The sequence below is a fragment of the Scophthalmus maximus genome, chromosome 2 (assembly GCF_022379125.1).
Source record: "Scophthalmus maximus strain ysfricsl-2021 chromosome 2, ASM2237912v1, whole genome shotgun sequence".
Taxonomy (NCBI): Eukaryota; Metazoa; Chordata; class Actinopteri; order Pleuronectiformes; family Scophthalmidae; genus Scophthalmus; species Scophthalmus maximus.
Genome location: NC_061516.1, coordinates 7,980,160 through 7,995,157, shown reverse-complemented (window position 1 = coordinate 7,995,157; position 14,998 = coordinate 7,980,160). Strand labels below are relative to the sequence as shown.

General features: G+C 39.2%; 1 protein-coding gene across 2 annotated transcripts; it reads right to left on the bottom strand.

The window, feature by feature from the left end:
* On the bottom strand, positions 1 to 5,517 carry LOC118301513 (cilia- and flagella-associated protein 20-like). 2 transcript variants are annotated; one of them, XM_035627100.2, is made up of 6 exons: positions 5,328 to 5,517; positions 2,416 to 2,495; positions 2,135 to 2,324; positions 1,824 to 2,012; positions 1,596 to 1,709; positions 1 to 1,468 (listed from the first exon to the last, which is right to left on the bottom strand). In XM_035627100.2, the coding sequence occupies exons 1-6, from the start codon at positions 5,409 to 5,411 to the stop codon at positions 1,460 to 1,462; spliced, it is 666 nt and encodes a 221-aa protein (XP_035482993.2). In that variant the 5' UTR covers positions 5,412 to 5,517; the 3' UTR covers positions 1 to 1,459. The 2 variants fall into 2 exon arrangements, with proteins under 2 accessions (XP_035482993.2, XP_035482994.1); XM_035627101.2 differs by having other exon boundaries at positions 2,213 to 2,324.
* Between the last annotated feature and the right edge of the window lie 9,481 nt (positions 5,518 to 14,998).

The window sequence follows — 14,998 nt, the reverse complement described above, 5'->3', positions numbered from 1 at the left end:
TGCACATAGAAATCTGTTTGTTTATTTATTTATTTAATTTAGAAGAGCAAGACACAAGTGAGAAAAGACACATTTACACATTTTGAGAAAAACACATAGGGTGAGCCATAGCAATGACAGTGAGACTTAAGATGCAAACACACAAGCAGACAAACAAACAAAAAGAAAAACTGGTACATCAAATTTGAATGAATGACAAATTAAATATGGACTATGTGTGATCATATTTAGTGTAGGATGGACTTTTGTGTAGAATTCAAAAATGTCTTGTGTGTGTAGGTGTGAAGGGCAGCGACAGTAGGGCAGTCGGGAAGATGGGTTGGAAAACAGAGAGATCAGGAGTGAAAATAAAGTAGGTAGAGAAATGATGAGGTAGCAAAGAAAGGCAGTGAAGAGAGACAGAGGGACGGATAAATGACTTAGTTTGCACAGTGGTTGTTTGAGGATGGATGAAAATAATAGATACAGATTGATACACATTTAAAGTAAATAAACAGATAAATTAGAAAGAAAGAAATTAATTAGGGGAGAAAAGACAAATACAGTATTAAAAATAGTGTTGATATATTCTTGTCATTAATATTCATGATAGAAATGTTAAAAAAAGAAGGAAATACGGTACCAACCATGATATATTCAGACATAGAAATTTAAGTAGTTCCATTCCAGTGAATTTCCTGTCATGGTTCAAATGTGAGCAGTAAACTGCCTGAGGTTAAAAATCCACAACATTTTTAAACAATGTAAACATTAGAGTTATGATCAGGGATCAAGTAATTGGAAGCTGACAATGTGAAAGTGCAACACTTTTTAAACTTTTTGTTTAGTTTCCATTGTAGGAGAATACTTTCACAAACTGACACATGGGTGCGTTTCTTCCTGTATTACAATTTGATTTGTTCTGCTCTGTTTGGAGAACCGGCATGTCAGGTCCAAAAGCAAGATGGATCAGGAAGTAGAGGGGCGAGCAGCTAACAACAGCGGTTCTAAAAGTTGTACATTAAACTTACTTGTAATCAAAACATTTTATTGTAATTAACCTCTGATACTATCCGCGTAGTGCTTTGCTCATTTGCTTTCCATTCACGTCTGTGTGGGATGGGGTGAGACACATTCACTCCGATTGAACTTTGACCTGTGAAATCCCAGGGCTCTCTGTTGTCCGGTGAGTTTTTAGAGAGGGGGGTGGGGGCTGACCTCTCGTTCAGCGATTGTCTATATTCTTGTTTGATCATCTTACACAGTGACAGAATGCCAGCGGCAGAGAAGAGGGGGCCGCTGCTTGGCTGCAGTGTGTGAAATTCACGGCACAGGACCTCGGGTCTCTTTTCACCAAGTCGGAAGTCGCTCCTGGAACGCCGTTGGCAGCGACATGCTTCCGTACATCATTTCTCTACACAGACAATCTTACAGCTTAACTTCACATCAGGTGACGGGGAACGGTTCGGGTTGAGATGCTCTACTGCTGCTACAAGATGCAAACACACACACATACACACAGAGAGAAGAGTGTTGAAAAAAAACATATATCATTTGCATACCATAAGGACTTTATGATCAAGCCCATGTGTGTGGAGGGGTACTGTATGTCTCACCTTGGCCTTATGATTCTGGACAGGCAGAGTGAGTTTAAACTCTGGTGGGAGCTCGTCCTCGGAGTACAGTCTGTCTGAGAAGAACACCCTCCTTATTCGACAGTTAGCGTGGATCTGAGAGGAAAGCAGATTACACATTAACGGTAGAAAGACAGTTCTAAAAGCACTTAACGTAAAGATTTCACGGCGTACGCAGCATGAACATATAGCCGGCTCCTCTGCACTGACCTGTACACGCAGCGACTCAATATAATTAGTTCCATACGCCCTCCTGGTGAAGTCGGACAGGTTGAACTGGATCTGGCTCCAGCCGTCATCCAGCCTTATGGGCATGGTGCAGATGAAAGGATTCACCCGCGTCGTGTTCTGATAGTTACTTACCCGAAAACGTCGCCGAATATTTTTATCATCTAACACCTGAGCGTTGGAAAGACGGGGGAGAAAAAGCACGGGTGACCACGGATCCCGACACTGCAAGAAACTACATCCAAAATGAAACATCATGCCTGAGTTTGAGTTTGGATGTGTTACTTGCATACAGCAGAAACAAGGCCTGGCTGTCTGCCCGAGCCACCATGACAACAAGACGGGACACAGAGAGCAGGAGCCTTCCCCACCTGCACTTCAAAGGTGAAATACTTCTTAAGGTTCTTGATGATCATCACCAGAAAAGGAAGTTTGATGCCCAATGTCTTTTTTGGGTCTGCAGGACATGTTATGTAGGTGGTGCTGCGGGGATCAGAAGGAAGAAGGTGAGCGGGGCGAAGGATGAGTTGGTTTACACGAGTTGACCTGAGCAGAAGGACACGCGCAAACTCACCTGACGTTCGTCCCTTCAACTGCCAACACCAGCGAGTGAATGTCATCGTCTGTGATTCTCTCGATGTGCCCATTTATTACCTGTAAATAAAAACAGAAATATCAAATCTAGTAATGTATGGAGAAATCAGATGTTTCTCTCTTGTGAAGGAGCGCTATCACCATCAGTCACCATCATGCTCTATGAATTCAATTTACATTTAATTGGAATATCTTAATGTTACAAAAACTGAACATAGTTTTTTATTTGAAAATTGGCAATAATGTTCCTCTTACATCCTGTATCTGTCAAGTAAGAATTCAGATTCTGCTGTTTCTTTCAGGCGGATTGAGTGAGTAAATATTGCCAATCCATTATAGCTCTTCAATATATACCATATTTTCATTACTATTATTATGATCATTTTTTCACAGAAAAAAGAAACTCACAGATAAAACAGCTGTTTTAAGTGTAATAATTTCCTGTACTACGAAGCAAGTTTAACCTACTCTGATTTAACTCCGGGTTAACAAAGGAAGTCGGGGTTAACGAACCCTGGCTGCTTGACCTGGAGTTAAACGGTACTACAAAGGTGGTTATGATGTTGGTAAGATGTTGGTCTGTTGAGTCGGCGCTCACTTAACCTGGAGTGAGTGGTCGCGCTGGAGCGCGTTCTGCAGCGCTAACCGGCAGTGAAAGAGCGCATATTAATTCTGAGGAGATACGGGTTTGGGTTAGAGAGTTCTCATGAGACACATGAGTCACCATCATGCTTTGGGTTAGAGAGTTCAAATACATGTTAAAGTTGAAAAGTGACGCTGTGGCAGCAACAGAGTCAGGAATGCTGAAAAAGAATTCATGAGAAAAGTTTTTTTTGTCATATTTCCTATAGAATCTTAATTAATAGCTAATATGATTGAGATGTAAGGACACGCGGGCTAAAACAAGTGAAAACAATTAGCGCATGTGAATCAAAGTCTGCACACGTCTCCACTTCTGAAACAGCCCGTTACTCACTGATGATGACGGCGGCATCTGGTGGTAAAGTTTCAAATCGCAACCAACTGAGCATCCGACAGGGGACACTTTATGGTGGCGCACCGCTGACTCCATTTCCAGTTTCCCACAGCACTGGAAATCCAACGCGAATGCGACGTATTCTGGACAGTTTTCTGCAACCGTATTTAATGCCTTTCCATTTTACCTCGGAACCAATCGGGACTCGGACCCCGGAAGTCGGGGTGGTGATTTTTTTCCAACTTCACGAGTCGCAGTGGAACCGGAACGCAGCACAACACGACAACGTAGCAAACATGGCAATTTACGCAGAGGTCGGGTCCACATCATGTAACTGTATTTAACTCATTCAAAGTTGACGAAAAAACATCGGTTCTTTGTTGCAGGTGATTATACATATATGAACACACAATTATGGACAATGTATTTAATTTCTGTGAATGCGCTCTTCTAAATATTACACACTGTAGCTTAAAGTATTACTTTATATCTCACACAAATAGCCCAAACTCTATTGGTTGAACTGAGCTAAACAAATGAAAATGTAATTCAATAGAATTGTACAAGTGCAGGTAAAAGTCTTTGAAAATGAAGTCAAATGGAGTTTGCAATTTCAATTTCAAATGGTTAGAAATGCTGTTTAATTTTATTTGTGACCTACATGTTGCTTGCCTAAATGGAAAATTAGGCTGCATTGTTTATATTGCATTTACATTTGAATATTGTCCACTGAAGAGAAGGTTAAGTCTTTAAAAATGAAAAGTCAAATGGAGTTTTCATTTAAATGTTCATATTGTTATCAAATTGCATTATCATTTTAATATAGTCAAAGAATGCCCATACAAGGATGTGAAAATGAAAATTGGATTTGCATTTTCATTTACATTTTTACAAAAAATGATAATGCTATTGAGTAATTAAATTTTCACATTTACATTATCCATTATATTTATACATTATATGTCCCCTATAGGCTTCCATACATGTCAGTTATAATAGGATATGATCAAAATACCTGAACCTTGATGCTGTGAAATAATTTCTGATTCATAACCCTCCTCATGTTCTTCTATTGGGGCTTTAATAGGGATATGTGTGCTATAGTCATAGCACAAATAGCGGCATACTGTAATGGTCAACAGCACAAATCATTATCTGTAATCCTTCAGAAAATACATGTTCTGTATGAAGGCCTGCTATGCATATTAAAAATAGGCTGGACCTTTTTCTATAATGCAAATACTGCGATCGAATAAAAGCGCTATTGAACATGAAAACATTTACTGTAAATGTCCAGGGAACACAACTTATGTATCCAGCCTGCGAACCGCACATCATACAGTATCATTGATCAGATGACCAGTGTCACAGACATAAAACACTGAAAAGTTTGTCAGGTGGCAAAGTAGAACAAAGCGGGACACAGTGAGGGCATCAGAGACCTCTGGAACTGAAAGTTGACAAAGATAATGAATACAAAATAAAAAATCATCAGGTCCCGGTGGATTCTGACGGTCTCTAAACTCCCTCACCTGCAGAATGAGCCTCTGTCATTCCTTACGCAGACACCGATTGGGTTATTGTGTGAATGGGCGTGGCTTATACAGGTAAACACAGAGATAACCACGAACAAAAACTGCTCGTAGCAGTTTTTTTAGATCTAATGTAACATGCCTCGGTTAAACCTATCCACATTTCACAGTACGGGTTAACCAGTGGGTTACTCCCGACGTCAAGAAGTTACTCCTGAAGTTGCCCTGATACGCCAGTAACCTCACTTCGTAGTGCAGGACAAAGCTGTCTGAACTCTGGATAGAACACACACCACACCAGAGATTGTGGTTAATTGCAATGATATCAAGCATAAAGAATAAGACACGCATAGCTTGTTAGCTTTAGCACGAGTCACAGTTTACCTTCTTATCCCATATCTGAAGAGGTTTGCTTCCAATGCTGTATAGTATTGACAAAAATCCACTCTGAAATGTGTTTTTAAACATTTTCTGTGATTTGCCCGCTGTCGTTTTTGCACTTGGTCGGTTCTTCTAACACTGTTGCTAACACCGTTGTTGACAGATTAATGCTGAACTTTGATTTAACTCAAACGATGAACCGCTTGGCTGGCTTATAAATGGTAATTGATGACGTCATAAGTCAAGATCAAAAGAGATCAAAGAAGATCAAATCACGCTGGTTCAAAGGTCACCTCGCCCATCAGAGATTATTTTTCTTTTATAGACACGACATCATCAGATACCAAAAAGTGCTGCACTCTTAATAAAGGTTTATTATACTAAAAGTTAGGGATGTGCCGAGCGAGGCTTTTGAAACACTGACGCTTCTACAACCAAACTGGTTTGGTGCTTCGAAGCTTTTGTCACTTTGCTCCCCTACACCACCTAGTGGTCAATAAAAATTCCTACACCATTTTCAATCCAGATGTTTATTTACGTTGTCATATCTTTTAAGATATATTTGTATATATTGTATTACATTTTCTCTTAAGTCACATCAAACTTATGTTTTCTTCACCTCCTAAATAAAACTTTCATATTGTCATTACGCCAATAAATTATTAGTTCTCTTATATAATTCATCATTTTTAATATTCTATTAATCTGTATCAGATATCAAAATACAACTTTGAATTATGTGTGCAAAGTTGAATTTTAAAAGAGATTAATCTAAGATTTTTTAATAGTGGTTGACTGCTCCCATTGTTTTTTGCATTTGTGATTAGTGTTTCCATCGTGAAACGAAATGGGGTAGAACAGATAAAACCTGAACTCCAAAAGGGGTGAATTTTTTGGAATTGTAGTTAATTACCCTGTGTTTGTGTAGTATTACTCTTATTTACTTTAATTATAATCAATAATTTCACTGATGACTAGCTCCCTGTTGGTGCATCATTTGAACGTAGATGGCGAAGCACTGATGATGTTTTATTGAATAAGAAAAGCTTCGATCGCATATTATGAAATCAACTTTATTTGGACTCTCCAGATTGAAATGATCCCAAATCTGAAAACAGGGCCCCCTTGCGTAAATTTTCCATATTTTAAGAATCAAGCAATAGTTCAAGCTATTTAGACTTTTAGGAAGGACGTTTATTCTTTTATTATGCTCACATTTAATATTCTAATACAGATGAATTCGCAATGAAGAGGGTTTTTTTTGTTTCTGTCAGACAAAGTATGAAACAGGAATAAAGCATGGTGTATTAAGACAACAGGTTAACCAGTAGTCACTTCCGTAATCACTAAGACATCCCAAACTCAAACTCAGGAAGACGGACAGGAGTCACCAGGTATATTTCGTCGAACGTTCGCCGTCAAAATAGCTGCCACCCTGCCACTATCAATACGTGTAAAGGGAGTGAGGGAGAGAGACGAGGAAGGACAGAGGGTTACCGGGTACCCGTGAGAAAAAGTTAAACCTTTACCACTTTCACACCCCAAAGATTGGTGTCTTAGGCTGGACCTTTTTCTATAATATTCTTTAATAAATAAAATTCGCTAAAAATCGGCAATTGGCCACTTTCACACTGCAATCAGACCATGGTCTGATGATCGCGAGCAGATGAGTCGGCTCATGTTTTCAACCAGAAAGCAGTGGAATGACAGGCGGCGGTCATACGTGGCGGTAAAGAGCGGTTGCGAGCCGTGGAACAAAGAAGGAGAACCGTGTAGTAAATCATTTTGAAACACAAGCTAGCACGTAGCATGCATACTAACGCCTGAGCACAGGCCTCACCGGGGAGGGGCTCGGGCAAGCCCGGATTATCCATAATATAGAATCGGGCGAGTGCCCTGGGGCACCAGCCAATGGTGGGGCACCAAATGATTATGAGTCGCCCCGCAAATCAACCGAGGCCCCGCCTCCCCCTCGCGTCAAAGTAAGTCAGTCAATATTGTGAGAGGATGAAGCGTAAAATGTCCTTCAAGAGAAGAGAAAAATAAAAAATCTCCTATTTGGCGCTATACAAATAACATTGAATTGTATTGAATTGAACACATTTGTTTGAACATATTGTAAATAAAAGCTACACGGTAGTAAGAGCGGAACTGTTGCTTCGTGTATTCAATTTCCACCACACCATAGAAAAAGTGGGCCGGTCTTGGACCTGAAACTCCCGGGCTGAAAAGTGGCCCCACTCCGGCCCTGGCCTCTTTGTTGAAATGTGCTATACAGATAAACTTACCTTGCCTTGTTTTGTATTAGTATTTTTTTTTAAAAAGACGTTCAGAAGATTTGTTGTGTTGACATACTTCACAGTGAATGGAAGCCCTGACGACAGTCAATGGCTCAAACCACCCGAGTTAGGACCAGCAAGTCAAAAGTGCTGTAGATGAGTTGAGAAGACAAAGATCATTCAAACTCAGCTTTCACCTTTAATGTTCTGTGAGGAACTTTGGAAATATGAAAAAAATATATAATCAGAGCGGTTGTGTTTCAAAGTTTATCATATCAGTGTGCAGACTCAAAATAGGTGAAATCGTCAATATGTTTTATCACTTATGAATATATATGTTTAACAATGTTCCATAACAACAAAAATGATTGTGGTCACTGTAGCATGCTGGGAAATCTAAGACATTACAGTCCTGTGCCACTACACTGGGTCATTTTAACAAAATCTGAGTGATCAGATACAGTAATAACTGGGTCAACTTCTGAATCATAACATATTCCAACGTATTCCACAGGACAAGATTGTTCTTTTTTGCATTATGTGTAGGATTTAAATATTATGTTAATGTGTTGCCTATCAGTTGATTTAACAGAAGCTTTCAACACTTCAAAAAAGAACCTACCTAAGTGGTATTTTATCCATGTAAATATAGTCTCGGAGAGGAGGGGGTTGGAAATCAAATGAATGTTTTGTTTGAATAAATCTACGTAAAAACATTTCAGTATTTTTTTCATTTTTCAAATTTAGAAAATCTAATAATTAGAATCGCACAAGACAAAGTCAAAACTGTATACAGTACCAGGTATACAGTGTCACCATCAGCCCACCAGAGGGCATAAATGCACCACAGACGAAGACAGCATATTCCTGTCTTAAGAGGACTCACTGCATACCTGCCTCATACTGTACATCCCTGTGTCCTACATATTTTATTCAATACTTAAACACATGCAATCCTTGTAATGTAATGTATTCTGAAATATGTTTTGTCTAATATCGCTGTAGCGAAATGTTGGTATTATGCTACATTAATAGTAACAATAGTAGTAACATACCAACAGTCAACATGTGAGTTATTTCAAAATAATAAGTAGTCAAATTATCTTTGATTCAAGACAGAGATTGCTTAAAGGGAGAATAGCTTCATAACTGCAGCCGTTGATACAGTCAGTTCATAAATCTGCTTAATGTTATTATCAAATGTTTAATGCACATTTGCAGTCAGAATGGGTAGAATGTTAAAAATCACAACAGGTCGTTTTTGTTGGGAGATGTATCCCACCTTATCGGCCTTCAATCCATTTCGGTGCACTTGAGAAGTTCATCCTTTTGAGTTGTACGTTGTGGTGAACCTGTCCTGATAATTATGCAGCATTATTTTTTAGTTTATTCATGGATCGCGGACTTTGTTCACGGATTATGGTGCAGATACCAGCCTCTGTACATGTTTGTAACTGCGCATAATTCTGCTTAAACACATCAGCAATGTGCTCAAGATCGTGTTCAACTGTTTGATATACACGCATTGTAAGGTGTGTCTGATAATTTAGTGCAATTCAGCATGACAAATGAAAAAATGTAAATCAAAGCCTCTGTTGCATAATTACAACTCCGAACATGCTAACATGTCAAATGATATATTTCTTATGTGCAGACCCACAGAAAAAAGACCATACGTATGATTCATTTGGTTATTTGTGTTAGTTTCTAGAGAATGAGTAGAGTGCTGTAGCTCAACTCATATATTAGACTTAACAAAGACTGCCACCAACTGCAAAGGTCTTGTATATTAATGAGAGTTTTTCCAGCCATATTGGTTGGAAAAAATCGAAATTAGCTGCATAGCTCTATGGATGGCAATAATGGTAGGTGTTGAAACAAATATATATATATATATATATATATATATATATATATATAGTGAGTCCCCAGCAGGGACCGCTCACACCGGTGAAACATTTCAATCTCAGCATCATTGCAGCTGGTAACATGTACAGTAGGTACAATGAATGAGCTGCAAGGTCAGATGCCCCCCGACAAAGATAAGACTCTTCTGTGAATTCAGTTCCAACATGCAGCTCTCTCAAGACACACTCTGACAGAGTCAATCTTTGTGGCGAGTGATGTGATATCTAAGAAGCTGAAACCTCATTCAGAAGGAGAATTTATGAAGGAACCTTGTTATGGAGCTGCTAGAACCAGACAAAGTACTAATAGTGCATTTGGAATAAGTCCATACTTTTAAACTCTGCGAGAACAGAAACCTGATGTAACTCATTATGCTGGTTTATTTGTAAAACTCCTTCAGGCATTTGTCGAGAGGTTTCAGGACATGGCAGGTCAACAAAAGGAACTGAACGTGTGTTAAACTGTTTAATGTGGAACCAGCTGATGAGCCTGAATAACCTAGGACACCAACCACGGCAGCAAAACAACAGGGAGCTCGAAGCTACAGTAGGTACGACAACCTCCCTGTGCTCGAGCTCCGCAACTGTCAGTACGTCCTGAGGATTTTCTCCTCCTGAGGAGACAAACTCAAATTTTGCAAATTCTCATCCAGAACGACTGACCCAAACCTGGAAAACCAGCTGTGAGTAGCATTACCAACATTTCCACCTGACTTATGACAATGTGAAGTAGACAAAGATAAAGAGGGGCAGTTCCAGCCAGTGCATTGGAGAGGTTTAGTGTGATATACTGTACGTGGATATTCTCCACTTTAGAATGTGAACACGCACATTAACCAACTTCCACGCTCACTAACAAACAAAAAAATACCTGGGACCTAAAAACGACTTAAACTTAAGTTAGGTAAAACATGCCATTGTTATTTATGAAGGTTGCTTTAAAACAAAACAGTTAGATACATCTTACTTAAAACAGGCCAGGATGATGCTCTCCATGCCTTTTTCACAAGTGACTAAACATAACTTCACAGTGAACGCAGTGAAAAGTGCATTATACAACTTTACAGCAATTAAAACCCAAATAAAATAACAGCGTACTTTCGCACTAAATGTGTCTAAACTGGTAGACTACATGTGCTCATCAGACATGACGCAGAAGCCCATTATGTGACTAAACAATCTTTCAAATTATTAACTTAGGTCTGGACTCAATCTGCGCTGCATTGAGATGTGCAAACAAAATCCCCAAAAAGTGCAAACTAAATAAGCAGCTTCAGTCCCTACTAGGGATGCAGGATATTGGATTATTTTTGCTGACATCCGATAGTTCATTTTTAAAAGTCAATATCCGCCGATACCGATTACGTGCCGATATCATCGTGCATCCCTAGTGCTTGTTCTAAACATGAATTTGCCTCCTCTGCTGAAAATGTTATGTGAATGCTGATTGGCTGCAAAGTTTCAAGTTTTGCTGCGTTTTCTTTTTTTTGTTGTATTTACCTTTTACTGTGATTTCAGGTCGTTTCCCACCTTCCACCTGTCACAGTTGTTGTTACTTACTTACCTGCAACAGGTGACCCCCACACTATATGCTTCCCTGTTCCTCCTCCTCTGCAGCAGATTGTCTTTGTTTGCACTTTTCCTAGTGTTTGTTCCTGTAGTTTTTTTTGGACCTTCTTAGTGAGCAGCAGAGATTCTTTTTTCTATCTTTACTTCATTATTATGCTTTTTAGCACAGGTTCAAGCACGACGACAACTGTCAGCCAACCTTTTCTTGTCATCACACCAAGGCTCCAGATCTTCACTATTACCAAGAGATGGTTTCTCTGTGTTGACTTTCCTAACATCCACTGAGCATCTTCGCTGAAGACCATTTAAGCACACCATGTTGTCTCTCTCTCTGCTGTCATTGCAGTCAGTGCTGCTCGCAAAGTCACCATTATTGTATTGTTTTTACGCATGAATATGAATAAACTATAAACTCCTGATTCAACTAGAGCTGCCCTTGGACAGTGCCTTTCCTCAGCAGGTAAACTATTGTCTTCTTCTGGCTTCTCTCCGAGAATTGTTGGGACTTTCAAATGTGAAACCGCAAAATTTCATTGCCCTGAGATTTCAGCAAAGGCCCTAAAACGTGGACACGATCGGCAAGTTGGAATGTATGAAATGCTGGAATAAAGTGTCTAACCTGGTCTCGCCTTGAACATTCAGAAGCAAAGCCAGAGTGTGGAGGCATCGCTAACCCCTTTTTGTTTGTCAAACCTTACAAAATTGACAAAGATCTGTCTTGTTCATGGTGAGGAGTAATCTTTAAGCGCAGACAATTCAGAGAGCTGAGGCAGTGCAGCATTATGTTGGAGACCTAACACGTAAGTGCGTTCTAGAGTGACTGCAGACCTAAGAACCTGGCATGTCATCTGGACATTCAACACACAATCATCGGTTCAGTCCAGCTTGTTTTTTTGCAATTGTAACCAGGTATGTACGCATGTATCGAAGACACAGAGGCCTGTGGGCACAGAAAAGTTTTTGTTGCACAATATATCGTCCCAGAAATGATTACGATTATCAGTATTATCGTAATTTTTTGAGTCAGTATACTGTATACAATTACAAATGCAATTTGAAGAAAAATAGTAATAAATGCAGTAATTGATTAATCATACGACAAGAACAGATGAGAGGACAGAAGCAGTGAGACTTAGTGGACTGATGTCGACATTCATTCTTACATCGACAAACACAATGGCTTTTATTGAGTTCATATTTATGTATCGTACGATATGTCGATAACGTAATTATCGTGACAGGCTTAATATAATATGATATAATAATATAATAATTGAAAAGGCTCATGAGACTGTTAAAGTGGTAGGAGGCATTCATCTGGGCTTATTTTGTGAACAGGATTTGACCTCTCTTGGCCTCAGACTGATGTAAATCAAACAGCGGGTGGAACTGCTGACAACTTAAAGGGGTAGTTCAGGGATTTTGAAGTGGGGTAGTATGAGTTACTTATGCATAGTTAATATGTTACCTTATGGAGATGGTGATCAACGCTGTCATTTAACGGAGTTTGGAGGACAAGTGGAAGTAGCATAAGTCTGAGTCCCACTGTTGCGAGGGCACCACCGGAAAACGTCTTTTTCGTCACATTTTTAAATGCTTACCGAAAAAAATCTGTTCAATTGTACACTAAAGGATGTATTTTTCTAGGCTTCAGTTTTCTAAGGGCCTGCAAGCCAATGGTTTCAAACTATGATTAGATCTCTGTTGGTTAACTCCATGTTAAACATGTGGAAGTTATAGCAGGTGCAACAAAGAGAGTCAGGGAGAATCACATTCTCATTCTCATTCTTGAGACAAGCTCCAATCATTGAAAAGAAATCACCTGCAGGGATTTACCATGTAATCTTCCACAGTTCATTGTATTTAATTTTTTTTTTACTAAATAATCTCATGTAACATCTCTGTAAAATCTATAAAGTAGTAACTCTAAAATAGATGTATCACAGTCCGTCTGAAATATAGTTAAGTTTAAGAATAAGTGAGGAAAGTACCTGCACTTAAGTAAAGTCCTTGAATAAAAATGCTTGGTTATTTTAATCAGCTTTCAGAAACACAATTCTTGAATTAACGTGAATTATGACAAGTGAATTAACGTGAATTATGACAAGTGACAGCTGAATTTCACAAATATAGCTCTGGCGACTAGAGCCGTCATATCCCCTACATTTATAAATGAGTTAATCAGAATCAGTAAATGCAATTTCTGTTCAACTGCTGCACTACTCAGCCCTAGGATTAGTTCACTGTCCCATCATGAACAAGGTGTTTTCTTCCTCCCAGCAAAAGAATCGGCTGCAATATTGAATTTAACTTTTAAAATTACAGTTCTTCACTTTTTATACCTGAGGTATTTCACTGGAGTTTTTCCAATTCATGCTACTTTGTACTTCTATGTTGTGTTTTGAGAAATATTGTCCCTTGAATGTTTTACTTGATGGTATTACTTCATAGATTAAAGGTCGCATATTGATACATTTCTGGTGTTTTATTTGAAGTTTTGATATCCTTAAGAAGATATATTAGGTTTTTTTAGTACCAAAAAACATCTCAATATGGTTTTACAGCTCTTTTTAGGGAGCTCTGCAAAGAAAAAGGTCCATTTGGGCCTGTCTACTTAATATGTTATGAGCCTCTCTTCTGATTGGTCGACTGTTTTCTTAGTGACGCACGGCCAGGCCAACCGCCTTCTCCGTTGACCGTGTGTCTGTTCAACGACTGGCGGTGTGTCCGCAGTCAAAGCGACAGATCCGCCCGCTCCTTCAAGTCCAGAACAGCCTGCGTCTCTGCCCGAGCAGCAGCTCCACGTTCTTGGAAGCGGCCGACACCAGTTACCGATGAATTTTGCTAAGTTAAAATACTTCAGAGTTAGTTCCGGTCTCTTGTGTTAAAATCCTGTGCAATTATGTAGCTTCCTGATTTTTTTGTGCTGTTGATCGCTCAGCAATGGAATGACAGGTAAGCACTGGGGGCAGTGACTGCGTCGTCTGTTTAACCCCCGAGGGCACAACATCAGGTCCTCTGAGGTTTTCAACCAATAGGAGGACACAACCATGGCCCTCTGAATGACGTAAGAGAGCTTGTACACTTTGATTGGGTGCCAATACTCTTTAACACCATTTCCTCTTTTCCATAAACTTGTTAATGCAAATTCATGTTCCTCAGTCGGCTGACCATTGACAGTTCCTCTGTCACGTTTGCTGCGCAGTCTTCATGTGTTGTTTGCCATCTGTCGGAAATTGTGCGCAATTTCATTCGTATGGCTTTGTTTTTGAACTTGCCTAAACCCCAAAACCCTATATACCACCCCCAACCCTAACGTTAATTTAAACCTGCCTTCATCTTAGCCCAAACCTTAATAAAAATCATTTAGAGGAAAAGCACAGGCATCACTAACAAATACTGAAGAGGCTCATGGTCCCAGCATCAGGTTGCACTGACATCAACAGGTGGCTGTATAAACGACCTGGACTGGCCTGAGTCTTAGATTTTAAATAGGTGGTACAAATCTGTCCATAATCTATAAAATACATTGAAGTCTTAACAGGTGAAAAATCTCGTAAAAAATATTGTAGTTTTAATTATATAATTATTGAAATGTTCTGAAGAAGCCTCTTCATAGGCGAAACGTCTTCAAGAATCTACAACGGAGTTCAGTTGCTTCTGATTCAATATACCCTTTTTTGTGTCTCCACAGACATAGTTGTTATGATTATGATTATTATTATCAACCTGCAACCAAAACACAATTTTTTTACATGTATTTCTACTTCATTTAATATCAAAGGTATCTCAACTAATTCACTGTCACAAGTCTCAGGTAAAATTCATCCACAGATATTAGACATGGATCCAAAGAGAACAGACAAGACAACAGTCCTGCATTGAAAAGGGCTGTTTGTATAACATGTCTTATCTCAGA